Here is a 16,987-nt window from a genome sequence, read left to right as displayed (position 1 = left end):
ACCCACAGTCCTTTCAGAAGTAAACTTGCTCCTGCCTTACCCATGGCTGCAGTCTCTCTGTCAGGGGCTTGGCCATGGCCATGTTCTTTGACATACTTCAACGTGACCTTATGCACAGCCGTAGATGCTTCAAGGTGTATTTTCTCTAGTGTGGACTTATCCTGGGGCCTCAATCCCTTCCAGAGGTGCACCAGCTGTGTACAGAGGTAACAGTGGCCACAGGCACTTTGAGATGTACCTGCTCTGGCATGGGCTAATCCACAGTCACAGACTTTCAAAGTGTCCTTTTGCCATGTGGACTCATCTACAGGTCACAGCCCCTTCAACTGGAGTTCACACTGGAGTTCCAGCCTGTCCAGTAGAGTAGCACAGGAGCAGCAGCAATGCCCTGGCCATTTGCCAGCCCAGGCACATGGCCATTGCTGTTATCAAACTGTTCCCAGGCACAGCAGAGTTGGATGATAAGCAGTACAGCAAGCAGCGAAAGCAGAAAGTAGCTACTAATGAGCACTAGACTCTAATAAGCAGTAAGGGAAGCAAGCCCCATGGCAAACACAGAAGCCTGCTGATTAATAGCTAAACAGCAGTAACAGCTATAAATTCCATCTAGCACATTCCAATCAAATCTGTAATTATCTCAAACCCTTTGAGACCCACGTGGGGCACGTGTCATGGCTCAACCCCAGAAACTCAGCTCCACACAGCCACTCACTCACTCCCCCCTGGTGGGATGGGGAAAAGAATCAGAAGAGTAAAAGTTATAAAAGTTGTGCATTGAGACAAAGACATTTTAAAAAGTAAAGCAAAAGCCTTATGTGCAATCAAAACAAAGCAAGGAATTCATTTACCACTTCCCATGGGCAGGCAGGTGTTCAGTCATTTCCAGGACAGACAGGCTCCATCACATGTAATGGTGACTTGGGAAGACAAACACCATCACTCAGAACATTCCCTCCTTTCCCCCCGAACTTTATATGGGAAATATATGATGCCACATGGGAAGGGATATTCCTGTGGTCAGCTGGGGTCAGATATCCCAGGTGTGTCCCCTCACAACTGCTTCTGCCTGCCCCAGCATCCTCACTGGTGGGTTGGGGTGAGGAGCAGAAAAGGCCTTGGCCTAAGTGTAAGCACAGTGGTAACAAAATAAAACTCAGCAATAACAACAATATCTCTGTATAATCAACACTGTTTCCAGCATGATCCCAAGGAAAAGCCCCATATCAGCTACTTGAAGAAAACTAGGTCACTTGTGCTAGAAACACCATAGTTTTTCATCTTGAGTTGGAGCAGAAAGCAGTACTAGATGGTGGCTGAAGAAACTTTCTTTGACTGTCACTTGAATGCAAACAGTAGATACCTTTACAAGAAATAATCACTAACAGGGACTGGGCTATGGCTTTCTGATAGTGTTGGAGTGTTTTGATGAGTTGGTTTAATTGATAAGACGGTGCTGCAAGGAACAGTGCCTCCAGGTAGAAAAACAGATCAATTTGTTTGTTAATGTAAATATGAATGCAACAAGTGAAGATGAATTTATAAAACTCAACCCAGACCTTTATCAATACAAAGTTCTAATTCATCAAGTTAATTCAGTAAAAGATAACAGTAACTAAAAGGCTGTTGTTTAAAAAAGGCCTGTGGTAGTGGAATGTGCTGTTTGAAAAAATAAACATAGAAACTATAGCGTGACAGGTACTTTACATGGTAAAGAAGGAAGCACGCTCCTTGTGAGGTGGTGAACAAAGAGGTTTATTTCAAATTTGGTGCTTCCCTTTATACCCTGATATCATGTGACCTTCTAACCAATAGGGTTATCCATTTAGACACATGCTCTTTTGGGCTTCTCTGCCCCGCATGTCCCCCGTGCCTTGGACACGCCTCCTACAACAAACTACCCATGAGTAAAGCTTAGTGTGAACAACTGAAAGTGCTCAATTAAAACGCTGATAAATCTGTACTTGTAATAGTAAAGCAGCTAATATAATTCTGATAAATGTGATTCTAAGTTATGAAATATATTATTTATCCATGAGAGGGATTTATCAGCTTTTTTGCTTACAGTAAATAAATAATAAAGAATAATAAGAAAATTGCTATAATAGCACTGTATCACCTAAGATTTTTAAGTTCTTATTAGCTCTTAGCCTGAATAGTCAGTATAAGCAATTATGTATGAGAATATAAAACATATATAATGTCAAAAAGAATTTGTTTTGTGGCCAGGAAGTGTTTGATCTGGGCATTAAAGTAAAATTCTGCAGCAGGGAAGCACTTAGTTACAGCAGGAAATTCAGGAGTTTTAGTGCAATTTAAAGCCGGTTGAGCTGTTTGCAAGGCACTGTAGGGTGGAAATAATAATTCCTTTTGCTTTGTATTAATGAACTACAAATAAGCATGGGCATCCTGAGCAGCCCTGGGGAACAGCAAGAAGCACTGACTGTGTAACACTGGGCTTAAATGCAATTTTTGAAACAACTATGACAAAATGTACAAATAGCCTGAAAAAGAAGGAAAAGTATTTGATCATATTTCTTGGAATCATGTGGGTCTCCAACTGAGAAACCATCAGATCTTTGCTTTTGTCATATTTCCAGCATTTTGGTTTGTTGCCATGGAGAATATGAGCAATATATCAGATTCCTGTGGTACTGTTTCTTCACTGGGACATTTTCTCCATACCATGTTGAATGTCTCCTTTGAAATGATCCATAGAAAATGTGAAATGTGTGAACTATGAGGAATGATGGTGTAGCACAATGTGCAGAATCTTGTCAATGCAGGTGGGAATCTGATGGGCAGAAGGAGAAATTTTATGTCCCTCAGACATTTTGTAAAATGTCAAACGTGGACTTTATCGAGTATCCTGTCTCTCTTGTTTTCATGTGAGAGGCAGTGTGACATCTTCATATATTAGTACTTTCCAGATTACCTAAAACAAATGTTTAGATCTAGTGGGCATAATTAAAGCCAAATTTTGTCTGGTTTGTGTTTATGCCACACTTACTAAAAGTTGTATGGTTCTCTTCAATTTCCTTGTGCCCAACTGCAGGAAAAGGATATCAGGGCTATGTTTGTGTCTGTTCAAAGGGGTTGATGTCCTGTAAATAGTGTCTCCAATAACCCATGTTTTTGCATGTTAGAGTTTTCTTGTCCTTTGTCTTGGGTCTGCACTTGCAAACGATCCCCAGGACAAGCTTCACTAGTGGGTTGAGGAGCAAATGGCTGCAAATAGTTGCTATGCTTTGGATGTGCTTTTTTGCTACTTATCGGAAAAAGTATGGGATGGGGTATTTAAACACTATAAGGAATGATGTGCATAAAAGAAATGTGGAGACACAGATTGTGGCAGTATCCAGTATCCTTTGTGCCACCTTCTCTGTGTAACAGAGCAAATATGGACGAAAATATAGTTATTGATTTTTTGCACTCACAGCTGTATTTGGTGAGGATTTGGGATAACCACAAAAGCAAGCAGAAGCTACATGTTTGCTTTATTAGCAGAAGTGAGAGAGGCCCAGTGGGAAAAGCTTTAGTTCTGCCCTCAGTCATGCAGCCAATGCAGCTCTGCTGTTGCAGGGATTTTAGCTGCCATTCTTACAACAGTAGAATTACTGTCCATCTGTGAAAATGGTAATGATGGAAGGCTTGGGAGAGGAAAATACAGTGGGCTTTTTTCTCCATTGGAAAAGATATATGAAGCAGCTACTCTGTAAAGGCATGGTCTGTAACTGATACCTCTCTTGCAAGACCAGCTCTGAAGAGGTGATGCTACAAGCAGGTGTCAGTGCTGTGTCGTGCAGTGCTTACATCTAAAGAGTGACATTTCCAGCAGACAAATCTGCTCATATAAAAAGATATGCAGTTCAGGGAAACCATGTAATCTGTGATTTTAGAGCTCAAGCTCACCACAGATCTCCCAAATTTCCATTCAATGTGTATCATTTGTTTGACTTCGAAATTATAAGCCAGAGGCGCTGTGCTCAAACTGGAAAATAGCAGTGCATAGTAAAGCCAAACACTTTTGTGGAAAGCATATCATATTCCCACCACTTCTTGCAGCAAAAGGGACAGAGCATAAAGTACATAGAGTAGATATTTAGTTATGATATTTGATATAGTAGTTATGATATTTGATATCCTACTGGAAAGCACCTGTGCTAATAACCTTGGCTTAAGAATTTATGTATAAACCTGAACAGAGAAAGCAAAGCTTTTCATTTTTTTTAAATGGGAAACTCATCAAATAAGTTATTTATTTTAAGTGTTTTTCTCAATCCAGATGTTGCTGCTTATGTTATAGAAAGACAATAAAGGAAAGATAAAAATGCCCAGATTTCTTTCAATATTTATGAAAACATCTAGGATAGGATCTTTGGAGCCTTGAAGGAAACAACTTTGTTATCACAACTTTTGAACCAAATTTTTATATCAGGTTAGTTCCTGGAATAAAACTAAAAAGCAGTAACTATTGTTTTCAGAGTCTATTTCAGATATTGGATATTACAAGCCAAAGGAATTTTGCCTTTGGATTGTATGTACATTATTCACAATTTGGTGTAGGAGAAATCTGCAGTTTGTTGCCTTCAAATACAATTACAAATTTTGTGTCTTAAAGGCAGACAGAAGTATTCTTTGTATGACACTTTAAAAAAAAAAAAAGAAAAAAGGTGGTTGGAGAAGAAACATTAGGAAGTATTATAGTCTTATATAAGCTATATCTAGGTTTAGTGTTAAAAGAACTATGAAGTAGGCAGAGAAATATTGAGTGATGAAGTTCCTAATATTCTCATTAGGTCTTTCATGGCATGCTCATGGGACAGCATATTCTATTTAAGGCAGGTAAAATAATCACAATGATGACAACTTCTATTGTGATTGAAAAGGGTAAGATAAATCATAGCACTAACAAACAGTATGCATTGGTTTGGTTGCAAACTATTTTCCCTGGAGAGTTCTTGTAGAGGAATGAAGACTGAGTCATCCGGGGGAGCAGGCACGATACTCAGTTTGAGCTGTGGAATAGATATGCTTCTGTTTCAGGAATTAGGATAAATCCTATATTAATGTATTGTAAATAATGAAAATTCTAACATTTATTCTTAGACAAAGAAATTTCAGTTGTGAGTAGTACAATGCATTCTAGGAGAACAAAGACATTTTTTAAAGTGCAAAGTTATTGAAATTGTGCTCTTTATTGTAAACCACATTTATTAATATTTCAACTCTGTTCACTTCAATGAACTCTTCAAGGAGCAACTTTGAGACATATCAGTTAATAAGATTAAAATATTAAGATAAATCCAGGTATTTATAACCAAAGTTTAGAGATGCATTTTGTTTGGAATGCTTATTTGCAATCATTCCTGTAGTTTATATGAGGAATTGTTAGTCCTTTACTATCAACTCTGTATTTCCCCCTTTCTTTCTCAATGTGATCGTGTTCACTGTAGTCACACATAAGTGCTTTTTTAAACTTCATTAATAATGACAAAACAAAAAGAAGATGGGTTGCAGAGGCAGCTTCGGCATTTGCTGCCTTGGAACCTTTGTTGATGGCTTCTATGTTCTTCACAGCTGCACTGTTCGCTTATTTGTAAGCCTGAAGTGAGTGCTGGGCGTATACGGAGAATAAATGTCTGTAAGTAGAAACAAGCTGAAGGAAAATAAACATAGCCTATAATTTAAGGGTGTAAAAGAAAGCAAGAGAACATAAAATAATATATTCCAGTCTGGAATTATTTGCCTTTTAACCATAAGCCCTCATAGTGAACAAAGTGGTAAAACACAAGCAGTGGTTGCAGTTCTGTTTCATTGGCTTGGTGTTACTGCAGGCCTGTTTAACCTCTAAAAGAATTGAAGCAATGGCACATATCTTTACTTTTAAAGGACAAACATGAATTACAAGTTCAGGTAAGAGAGGCCACTTTCCAGTGTGAAGGCACTTTTAGTTGTTGAATCAAATGGTCTCTAGCTTTATAACAAATTATCTGAAATGCATTTACAAGCTGTAGTAAAACCATTCTTTCAAATACTTAGTAGGGCTCAAATAAAGATAACTAACATTTTTGCATTTCTTTCAAAACATAGCAAAAAAATGCCAAAGCAAACTGGAAGTTACAAGTCTGCATTCCCAAAATTGCAACGAGGGAATAGATATGATTTTTTTTTTTTTGTGACAGAGGATGTGCCAACCTCACTGATGTTTGTCCAGCTGCAAAAGAATAAATTTCCTTAAAATTTATTAGAAATTTGAAATTCCTTATAAAATATAGGTTAAAGGAGAAAACCTGAAGGAAGCACATCTCATGTAGCATATTTCCTAATACAAAAATATGAACAAACAGTCGCATGTTCAAGAATTAGAGTCCTCTGTGATGAGTTGAAATAATTACGTGGTTCTACATAATTCCTTGTGCTGTCATTGTCATCTAACTTCTTTTCATCTAATCTCTTCCAGGAGCTGGTGGCTGGTCCCCTCTGGAGTCAAATGAGCAGCAGTGGCTGCAGGTTGATCTTGGGGACAGAGTGGAGATTGTCACGGTCGCTACGCAGGGCCGGTACGGGAGCTCAGACTGGGTAACCAGTTACACGCTGATGTTCAGCGACACCGGACGCAACTGGAAACAGTACAGACAAGATGACATCATCTGGGTAGGTCTGAATTGTGAATGCCTTTGGCCCGTGACCTTTCTGGTTCAGGCTCGTCTTGGCATGTGGAGAAACAGCTTCAGATTCACATCAGTGGAGTGCTGCAGTAGTGAGAGAGCCGACCCGAGTGACTCCACAGAGTGTTTTGATGTAAATGGGTTATGTCACTGACTGACTGTGTAATACAAGTTTAGGCCCTCAGGACTACATTGTTTTTCAGACTATGAGGATGCTCAGGGCACTCAAAATGACCTACATGCTTCTGTGCCTGGTTGGCTTTGATTCAGGCACAACAGGGTAAATGGGGCTAATCACCTGTGTGCTTTCTCCAGGAAATATGGAAATTAATTCTCTGTCTTATACATGTTTGGCCAGAACAACAGAGCTCATGCTGGGGGATATGGGTGGTAAATTGCTCCTCAGCTGGACGAGTCGAGGGATGATTTAGCATATACACTAAAAGTGCTCAGGGCTTTACCTAGTATTTTAATGCAGACTTGATGCTTGCTGTGTCACGAGTTCAGTGTGTAGCCATACCAGATGCTGTCAGCAGGAGTGCATGGGGTAGCAGTGCCTCCACAGGTGTGGATGGAAAAGTTTACAAGCCTTCCATTTGTACGGAACATGGCAATTGTTAGTGAGTCGGTAAAAAATGGTAGCATCCTTTCTGTGCTATGTTCTGTGGTTCTGAGATTAACAGCCCTGATGGCATGGCAGTATGTGGTGGTAAAAGAAACAGATTCTTCATGAAAATAAAAGGGAGTATGTGAAGAGTGACCAAGTAGACTTATGTTTTTCCTTTGATCTACACTTTGGTTAAATGCTATGTCACAAAAGCAGATTTTGCTTCCAGAATGAAGTGACTGCGAATGATGAGAGCTGCGGTGCAGTAGGAAGACAAGAGAAGGGCTGCTTAATTTTTCCCTGAGCATGTTGCAGGCAATGGGGATGCATGCACAGGGAGAATAACTTCTGAGGTTTTAAAATCCATTGTATTGTCACTGTCCTTGGTTTATCATGGTTTGATTTAGGGATTGTGGAAATCCTTCTTCCTTTAGAAAGGCAACTTTGGCCCTAAGATAGTCATAAAGTTGTCAAGTGCTTCGCCTATCACTTAAAATGTTTTGTTAGGCTGTCTTTGCTCCAGATACTTATACTTTTTTAATATATTTTAAACAAGTGGAATTTAATTTTGGACTGAACATAGTAATCATTTAATCTGTCTCTTTACTTCCACCCTTGGGAATCAGAAATCCATAACTGAGATATTTTTACAGATTTGGTGTCAGTTAAGTGCTTCTTTGCCTGAAAATACTATGTGGCTTGTTAAAATTTCATATTAAAACAAATTAATTTTTTATTACATGTCAAAATTTTCAGTCCTTTCTGGAAGCCCTTGTACTTTTATTTTCTTTTGTAATTTTTTTCTTCTTAAAGAGAAACTTGAAAAGACAACATATAGAATTTACTATAGTGAATCTTCATGTCCTAAGGATCCAATTTATGAGTTTCTGATCTGACACCTAATATTGCACATGAGAGTAAGAACAAGCCTAGCAGGCATTTAATGGTAAATTAGCATTTAGGAACATCTTGAACTCTTTTGTTTTACTAGAGTGATCAGCCATGAAGTTGATTCAAGGCAGATCCTGACATGAGTTCTAAAGCTTCAGCAGATCTAGAAGCTTGCTCTCTGGAGAGGTAATTTTTGTACATATTTCTAATGGAAAACACCATAGGCTACAGGGGTTAATTTTCTATATAAATGGGGAAAAATGGAATAGAATTTATATGTGGAAAAGGTAGCTCTAAGAAAGGATTTGGATAATTTTCCCCTCACATTAGTTTCTAGGAGTCACTCTGACCACGCAAGCCAGTAACTTAATTCCAGTCCAGATGAACCATTTGCTCCATGTTCCCAGGGGTCTTGAAGGGTTTGTTAGGATGCATTGCCAGACTTCACTGGTGGAAATATCTGATAATGAAAATCCAAAGTGGGCTCATTTAACTTTTCATTAGACACTTCAGTCCACCTAAACTGGCAAGTCTCATTAACACTTAGGAGCTTGTATGCCTGCCCATGGAATTAATGAAGATCAAGAATTCCTTCTGTTCAATTTTTATTCTAACTAAAGAGAAAGTTGATTTGCTTTTTTCTTTTCCCTGACACTTTTGGATTTGCTTCACTGAATTAAATTAGATCTAGAGAGCCATTCAGAGCACAATGAAGGAAGCCAAAGAGACTTTCAGAAGCATGTATAGAATTATAATCTGAAATTTTGCAGTGTTTCTGTTTTATTGGCAGTTATCCTTTCTGTATGTTTTTTTCAAACTAAGAAGAAACATAGAAGTGTGCTGTCCAGCTGAATGCTAGAGGTTTTTCCAAACCCTTGGATGAAATGAGGACAAGCGCAACATGGTGCTTGTCCTAAACATCTGGCTGTTGAATAGGTGTAAGGGAAGTTCTGCATTGCACACCTCTAGGAAAGAACCATTGCCCTTCACTTAAGGCAAGGCAGTAGAGTGGACCATTTCACAGGGTTAGGAAAGCAGCACCCCAGGGTAGCCTCTACTGTCACAATCAGCGACAGTGTACACTGTACCAATCTATCACAAGTTTGGTAGTTTCAGACTTAGGAATCTGTATCTTTGCTGTTTTTAGTTCAGTGATTTTTTTGCTTAGCAATAATGAAAACATCCCCAAATTACCAAGTCTGTTTCCCGCAAAACCCCAAAACACAGTCCTATATCAGCTACTCTGAACAAAATTAACAGCTAAACCTAGCACATTAATCCCTTTCTGCTTTTTGGGTGGACGGGGTGGTCTGTCAAAGCAGGATTTAAGTTAGTAGTTTCTTATGTCTGGGCAAGGTGGCAAATTACCAGGTTACCTTACAGCTACAGGGAGCGGACGGGTTAAAATCTAGGTTATTGTGGAAAATTTACCACTTCAGAAATCTCAGGTGGGAAACACATCCTCCCTGCAGGCTTTAATTTTGAAACCTTTTTGTCTTTCCTTACGACAGGATTTTTGTACTCTCTATGTCCCTCAGGACTTTGAACTTTTCAAACTTTCCTTTTTAAATTTTTTGTGTATAACTAAACAGGCTAGAAGTTTACCTACTTTACTGCCTTTTTTGTTGCAAAAATCTGTGCTGTTCCTAACTTAAGTGGTGGTCAACACTGACTCATAGCTCAGATGGGGCTGTGAAATCTAAATCATTACTACGTGGAAATCATTATATGACATCTGTTCTGTCAGTATAAAGTATCAATGTGCACTGGGCCTGTCAGGTTCGCTGTATATCTTCTACTTTAGTAAAGCTAACTGGAAACTGTGCTTTGCTATATAGATACTAGTGAATGTCTCACACCAATTGCTCATTGGTGACCATTTGTCATTCACTTGTAGCTGTTGAAAGAGGAGATTATGTATCAGTATAAGATAGCCTGATGATTTTGTCTGTTTTTTGAAAGCAATATAGCTATGTGGAGAAAGACTTGACAGAGTAACAATATACTGAGTTGCTGAAACGAAGGGTGTAGGAACTACCTGGATTTCAAGTAGAAATTTGAGGTTTCACTTTGTTTTAATTTGTTGGCATTACCAGTAAAGGAAAACAGGGTCTTGAAATGTCTTTTCCACTATGTCTGTTAAATTAAAACTCACAGAAATCCTTAATCTCTGCTCAACCCAAGTCAGATTTGATCTGTACTTTTCTTCCACTCCATTTGTATGACCCAGAGAGAAAGTCACGGCGTATTCCCAGTTGGGAGAACTGCAGTGTCTCTTGAAGGAGGATGCACTGGCCCAACCTTTCCCCACTACATGTCATGGACCATTGGCCACACTTGGTGGAGACAGCAGGAAGGCAGCAGTGCCTTTCATAATCCTCAAGGACGTCTGCCCAAATGAAATTTTTCCAAATCACGTCTTCACACGTGTCTGAGGCTCCATATTGCAAGTAATGCTTCTGAGTAGCTTCCAGTCACATGGGTATAGGTTTTGTCCACCCACATGTCAAAGGTGTCCTTCAGTGCATCTGAGACTGGGGTGCATAAATTCTTTACTGGGCTGCTGATGAGACAGACGCTTGCACTCCAGCATATATGACATATCGCTAGTAAAAATCCCTTTCTCTTTATAGAGATTACAAGGCTTATTATCCTCCTCTCATGGCATGCATACAGCTCCCATCAGCTTCACCATTAATGAGTGCTGCATAGACAGATCGCGAGGAGAATCAGAAAACCTCTTAAGTTTTCACTCAGCCTGTGTTTATGATGTTAGTAAATTCTGCAGCTGGAGTTGAAGACAAGACAGATTAGCCATTTAAAACCAATTTTCCAACCCCATTTGTATTTAAATAATCTTGTTACAAAAGGACTCCGTGGTTCAGAGCAAACTAGACTTATAATTATATTTTCAATATGGATAAATCAGCTATGTGTGGACACACTAGCTATTGATTGGGAGACATAAAACATAAATCTTATGGCTTGTAACAAGTAAATGATTTTTCAGTGTTTTTAAGTGTTGAATAATTCAGAATTTTCTTTACCTGCATACACATCGCAGCTTGAGTCAGTCCAAATTGTCTATTTTACTGAGAAAGAAGTGTAGACTGTGATACAATGCTATTTCATTTTAGATAGCAATTTTTATGCTATCTGTATTGAAAAATACTCTACAAAGCTGAAAAATGCAATTATGCAGGAAGGCACAAAGGAGAGGGGATGAAACAAGCATAGATGTATGCAACAAAAGGAGAAAACAGTTGTTATTTACACAAAGCTTTGAAAGGAGAAGGAGAAGTTGTGGAATTGGAGATAAAGGGAGACTGATCTGACGGTGGCAGAGAAGGCTTTTATATTAGAACAATGAATCTATGCAGAAAGGCAATGAAGGGCTAAAATGGCATAGATAGCATGGATAGTTCATACTGTGTCCAAAGACATGCACAAGCAGTGGCTGGCTGCTGGCTGTTGGTTGGTGAAACTTCTTACAAATCTGCCATCCACTGCACATGGAAGGCAGAAGATGGCTCTGGGTAGAAGGGAGGCTGTGAGCCCTAAACCCAAAGCTATATCAGAATATTAGAAGTGTTTCTCTAATGTTGGACCATGACATCTTGGTCATGCAAGGTATAAAGCAGAGCTTACCCCATGGAGAAGTGCCACAGTGGCAGTCCTGCTTCTTGCAGGTGTGAGGATGCTGTGCGAGGGCTGGAGAGTTGACAGGAAGCTGAGGATGCCATAGCAATATGTAATTCTCAGGGGAGCAGCAGAAGTATTTAATAGAGGTGATAAAGATCCTTTGCATCCCCTTTCATCAGGAAACTTTTTACTTGTATGTGTGAGCTTTTGCTGAACCAGAGGCTTTTCTAATGAAATCTAGAGGAGGGTCACTCTTAATTGGCTTATAAATCTACAGGGGTGCTGTAAACTTTCCCATTTCTACCCTAGCTGGATAATGACTCTGGGACTGTTTTGGTGAGTTAATTATTGTGAACATAGTTAGAATATTAATCTTCTTGTCAGATTTATAGTTGTGCTAATTTATTCTAAAGCATCTTTTAGCTCCTAGTCCTAATGCCCTTCAAGCAAGGAAAAGTTCTGCATGTATCAATGAGAAGTCCTACACTGTTTGCTTGGATTAGAGAATGAGTTTCTGCTTGTCTTATTATAATGCTTCCTGCTGTACTAGTATTAAGATATATTTACTCTCCTTTATGCACAGTAATTATTGCCAGCCAAATAGGTGTTAAATGGTAAGTGTCTATGGATTATTTTCTTTTCCATTACTTTTGCTCTAAGAAGAAAAGAAGAAAAAGAAGGCAATTGCTACTTTGAAATAGGAATGGAGCGAGCAAGGTTTTCCAGAACTTTTTCATTGTTTTTCCTGGGGCAGAACTATGTTATTACAAGTTTTGAAGAGGTAACCACTATCCATTTGTTGTATTTAGGACTGTTCTGATTTAAAACTGCCTGGTTTCTGAGATGCTGTTTGGATATTATTAATTTGCTTCTGATTCTGGTTTAGCTTACTGAGCTGGCTGTAAATGTGGCCTTCTGAGTATATTCTCAGGAACTCTGTCTTTCTTGATATCAGCAGGGCAATGCTTCTGTTGGGAGGATAATTCAAAGTGTCAGTTTATCTGTTTTTGTTAAGTGCACTCTGTATGGATTTATGCCTGAATAAAATGGATATACTTAGATAGCAAATTACCCTTTACTGTTGAGATACTGAAGTTAGCCTTAAGCTAACTGAATTTTATATGAATTCCATGACCTTACACTGTACTTTTATAGTTGGTTAACTGTGAAGAGATATTAAGGTGGAGTCTAGAGAATTTAATTCTGATATTAACATGATATCCATCAGTAATGCCTTCAGCAATTCTCTGTGCTTGGTGTTTGGCAACAGTTCACCCTGACCCAGAAAAAAATACAAAACCCATGGTTATTGACAGTTTGTGCTGTTGCTACTGACCTCCTAATCCTACACCTTTGCAAATTGCCTGAAATGCATCTTCTCTGTAATAATTTAGCACAGGAAGGCTGAGAAATGTTCCTTGATTTCTCATTCTGATATCCCAGATTTTCTGTGTTGTCTTGTATCTCCACTGCTTCGTGCCAGGGTATATAGGGTGTGACTCCGTAGTGTTGTCTGTAACGGATTGGAGTGGAAAGAGTGCTTGGCATGATTCTGGTTGGTGACATCTGGCCCTAAAACATACATGTCTTCCAATGATCTCCAGCAGTTTTATCTGCCACAACCAGAAAGTTGTTGGTTTCCCTTCCAGGCATCTACTAAGAAAGTAAATATTAGTGATGGGCACTCTTAGATGACTAGTGTGGAAAATAATGGACATCTCCTCTCAGACAGTGGATTTTAGCCAGCAGGTCTTTTATATCAGTAGACCAATTTTCATCATTTTTGTTTGCAAATTGTGTTTTATGGTGTGTGAAGTTACAAATAGGTGCCCTTACAAATTCTGAATAAATATGGAACAAATAGTTATTTAATCCATATGCTTCCAGGGCTCAGTAGGTTTCTTTCCAGTTGTTTGGTATATTTTGGAACAACTGAGTGGCTTTAGCTGTCTGAAAAGCCAGTTCTTTTGTGGGAAACAGCCTAACAAGAGTATTCGTACTGTTGTTTACTGTAAAATAAGACAGATTTTCCTGCTGCTAAAAAGTGTGTCACTTCTACTAATTCACTATTAGATTAGATTAATCTAAATAAATAAGATGGCTTGACTCAGAGTGTTCAGGTCTTCAGATTGTACTGATTTTGCCCTGAGCCCTTTCTAAACGTTTGATTTTTCCCCTAGTGACAAGCTCATGAACAGACAAATAGAAACCTGTTGCTTGTGGCTAGTGAAAATGGAGGAGAGGCAAGCATTGTAAACCCCTCAAAACTGGCAGAAGGGTGTGATGTTTTACAGACACCAGGATAAGTACTTGTAAACTGGTGAGCACCTTGGAAGGAGGAGAAAGGACAGAATCACCACGATACTTGAAATGGAGATGAGAAGAGAGACAGACGAAGAGATAGAAAGCTACAGTCAATGACCAGAGCTTCAGTATCTAAGATGGCAATAGACCTGTGTCATTGCATCTTCAGTCAGTATCAGCAGAAACCAAGGACCTTTTATTTCTGCTCATCCTCTTTTTGTTTCCTTGATTAGCAGATTTGTATTCCCCTTTGGGTTAATATACTCGATGTTTCCTACCATTAGCTGCAGATGCCCCTACGAACTGTTTCTGAGGTGCTTCCTTGAAAAAGCATTGTTTTCACAGAAACTTCAACATTAAGATTGGATCTCTGTGTAGTGGCAATGCAGAAATGGGGAAATGGAAAATCAGATAGATCTGGATGATTTACAGAGAGGACCCTAATTTATTAAAACTTTAATTTTATTAAGCTATTTGTCAAAAGTCCCATGTTGTGCAAGTGTGGGTTATGTGGGATCCCAGAATCATAAGGATAAAGAAATGTACTGGCTAAAAATCTACCACACAATCCTTCCTTGAATGAACACAGCTACCAATTCCTTTTTTGTTTTTTATTTCCTAACTGAAGTGTAAGCTGAATGAAACTTTGTTATATGTTAAAAAAACCCCAACCAACCAACCAAAAAAAAAACCCAAACAAACAAAAAAAAGGCAAAAACCACAAACAAACAAAAACAAAAGAAAAAAATAAGTGCAGTCACATAATTAGAATTTTCTGATAAGTAATATTTTCTTGCTCTTGTGTTAACCCAGAAATTCCGTAGTGACATCATCTTTACAGTGTTGGAAATACAATCTTTGCAGACTTCCTTCCTCCCAACCCCCTAGACACATCAACATATTATGGATTTATTTTTTCAGAGACTGAAGAGGGCACTTTTTACCTTGTGTAAAGAACTTTAAAATTATTTGTTTTCATTCTCATTAAGAAACATCTTTTATCAGATTATCCTTTTTAAACTGCCAGTGCCTGTACTGGAATATTCCAAGTCTGGAAATAATGTTTCTGTAATGCTTCATATAGATAAAATATAAATATTTAATACAGTTTATTAGATATGCTGCCTAATTAAAACAGAAATAATAATTAGTGAGATTACTGATATTTTAAAAGATGAATACAAGTATTATTCTTAGTATGAAGGACCTCTTTTAATACATTACCTTTCCAAATGTGTAGTGCGTATTTTATATTCTTTCAGTGGCTTTCAAGTTTTAGTGCATGAGAACTTTAAAAACACTTATATAATCATTAATCTTGAAGGTCATTATACCAATTGTACATTTGATTCTCAAAGCTGTTTTTCATGGAAGGGGAAGAATAGAAGACCTTAGAAGATCCCTTCAGGTACAAAAAAGTAAGAACAAAATTTGTTATCTGCAGAAAAAATAAGCCTGTCCATGTTCCTTTGAAATTTAGCTTAACTGTGAAACTTTCTGATGTGTGTCCTACACTTTTGGGGAGCTGCCTACACCTGTTCTACAGGAGTTAGTTTACATTTGTGGAGTTTGTAATCCAAGGTGAAAATAAAGTGTTAGCAAACCAAAATAGAAAATAAATCCTGACACAGTAATACTTGAAGAACTTTCAACCTTCAGGGAATAAGTATTCTTGTACTGAGATGAAGGGACAAATGCAATTCTGGAAACCCAATTAAAAATTCCATATATACACCTTTAATGCTTGAAGGAGAGATGAGCTTTGACTCAAAAAAAACTAGTCAATCGTTGTGCTCAGAGAACATTAAATGTGAGTCATGTATTTTTATTTTTAAATATACAGACTCCCATATCAGTGGTAAGAATGGACAAATCTTCTCCAGAGAAGACACTTGTTTTCTAGGGATGAGTTTATTTGGACTTTAAAGAATTTTTGTGGAAAGACTGACTGCCTCAGAGTATTTCATGTTTAGTTTCAGCTCTCAAAAATAATGATTTCATTTACAATAACTTCCATTTGGAAATTAAACCTACCAGTTTAAAATACATGTCATGGTTGCCTCGGGAGGGTCTTTGTCTTGATAGAAAGTCAAGAAAGCATCCAAACTTGTCCTAGTTAATTTAAGAAAGCAGATCCAAAAGAACTTTACGCCTTCCACTTGGGAACTGTTATAAAGACTAAAGCGACTCTGGCAATGTCTAGCGATTCTGTATAATCTCCTTCCATAAATCTCCACAAATCCAAGAGGTGCAGGTTCTTTTGGTGCTATGATGAAGGCTAATTTTGGCTGATGCTTTCAAATCTTTTTCTGGTTGCTTTGGGGGAAAATTGAGATTCTTGAGATTGCGGAGTAGAAGTTTAGTTGTAATATCAAAAGAAAACGCAGTCTGTGTTCTGGATCCAGGCATTGTAATTCTATTTTACAGTTGGTTGACACTGGGAGACTTTCTAAGCACCTGAAGTGTGTTTTACATCCTCTGTGTCAGACCTTTGTTTTCCTCATAGTCTCTGGACGCAGATGTTCACGCTGCAATGCAGAGCTGGTCCACACTTACTCAGCTCTCCTTGCTGAATCCTTCAGACTGAGTTTACGTGCCAGTCAGGATATATGTGTGCCTGGTGAAAAAATCTTTCCATTAGGAGTATCCATTAATGGTAATATTTGCAAGTTGCATATGCTCAGCAGATGCTTCTTAGTGCTTTCTCATTTGAACTTCAGTTAAAAACTTAAATAGGAAAAGGAGAGAAAAATTATTGAAAACATGGCTCTTGAAAAGCCTTCTGTGATCCATTACTCAGTAAATGGATACAGATAGAATTTAGTCAGAAGAGTAGATACCAAGAATCACCCTCTTGAAGAAAATCTTTCAGATA

The 16,987-nt window shown here is 38.3% G+C and overlaps 1 protein-coding gene across 1 annotated transcript in view; it reads left to right on the top strand.

The window, feature by feature from the left end:
• Window positions 1–16,987, top strand: part of CNTNAP5 (contactin associated protein like 5) — a 288,828-nt gene that overhangs the window by 75,014 nt on the left and 196,827 nt on the right. Inside the window, exon 3 of the mRNA XM_017823576.1 lies at window positions 6,461–6,654. Within this exon, the coding sequence (XP_017679065.1) occupies window positions 6,461–6,654 (194 nt within the window). The remainder of the gene's footprint in view (window positions 1–6,460; window positions 6,655–16,987) is intronic.

Source organism: Lepidothrix coronata, unplaced genomic scaffold (genome assembly GCF_001604755.1).
Source record: "Lepidothrix coronata isolate B3197 unplaced genomic scaffold, Lepidothrix_coronata-1.0 Scaffold103, whole genome shotgun sequence".
In the NCBI taxonomy this organism is placed as follows: Eukaryota; Metazoa; Chordata; class Aves; order Passeriformes; family Pipridae; genus Lepidothrix; species Lepidothrix coronata.
The sequence above is the reverse complement of the archived record's forward strand: the minus strand, read 5'-3'. Positions and strand labels throughout refer to the sequence as shown.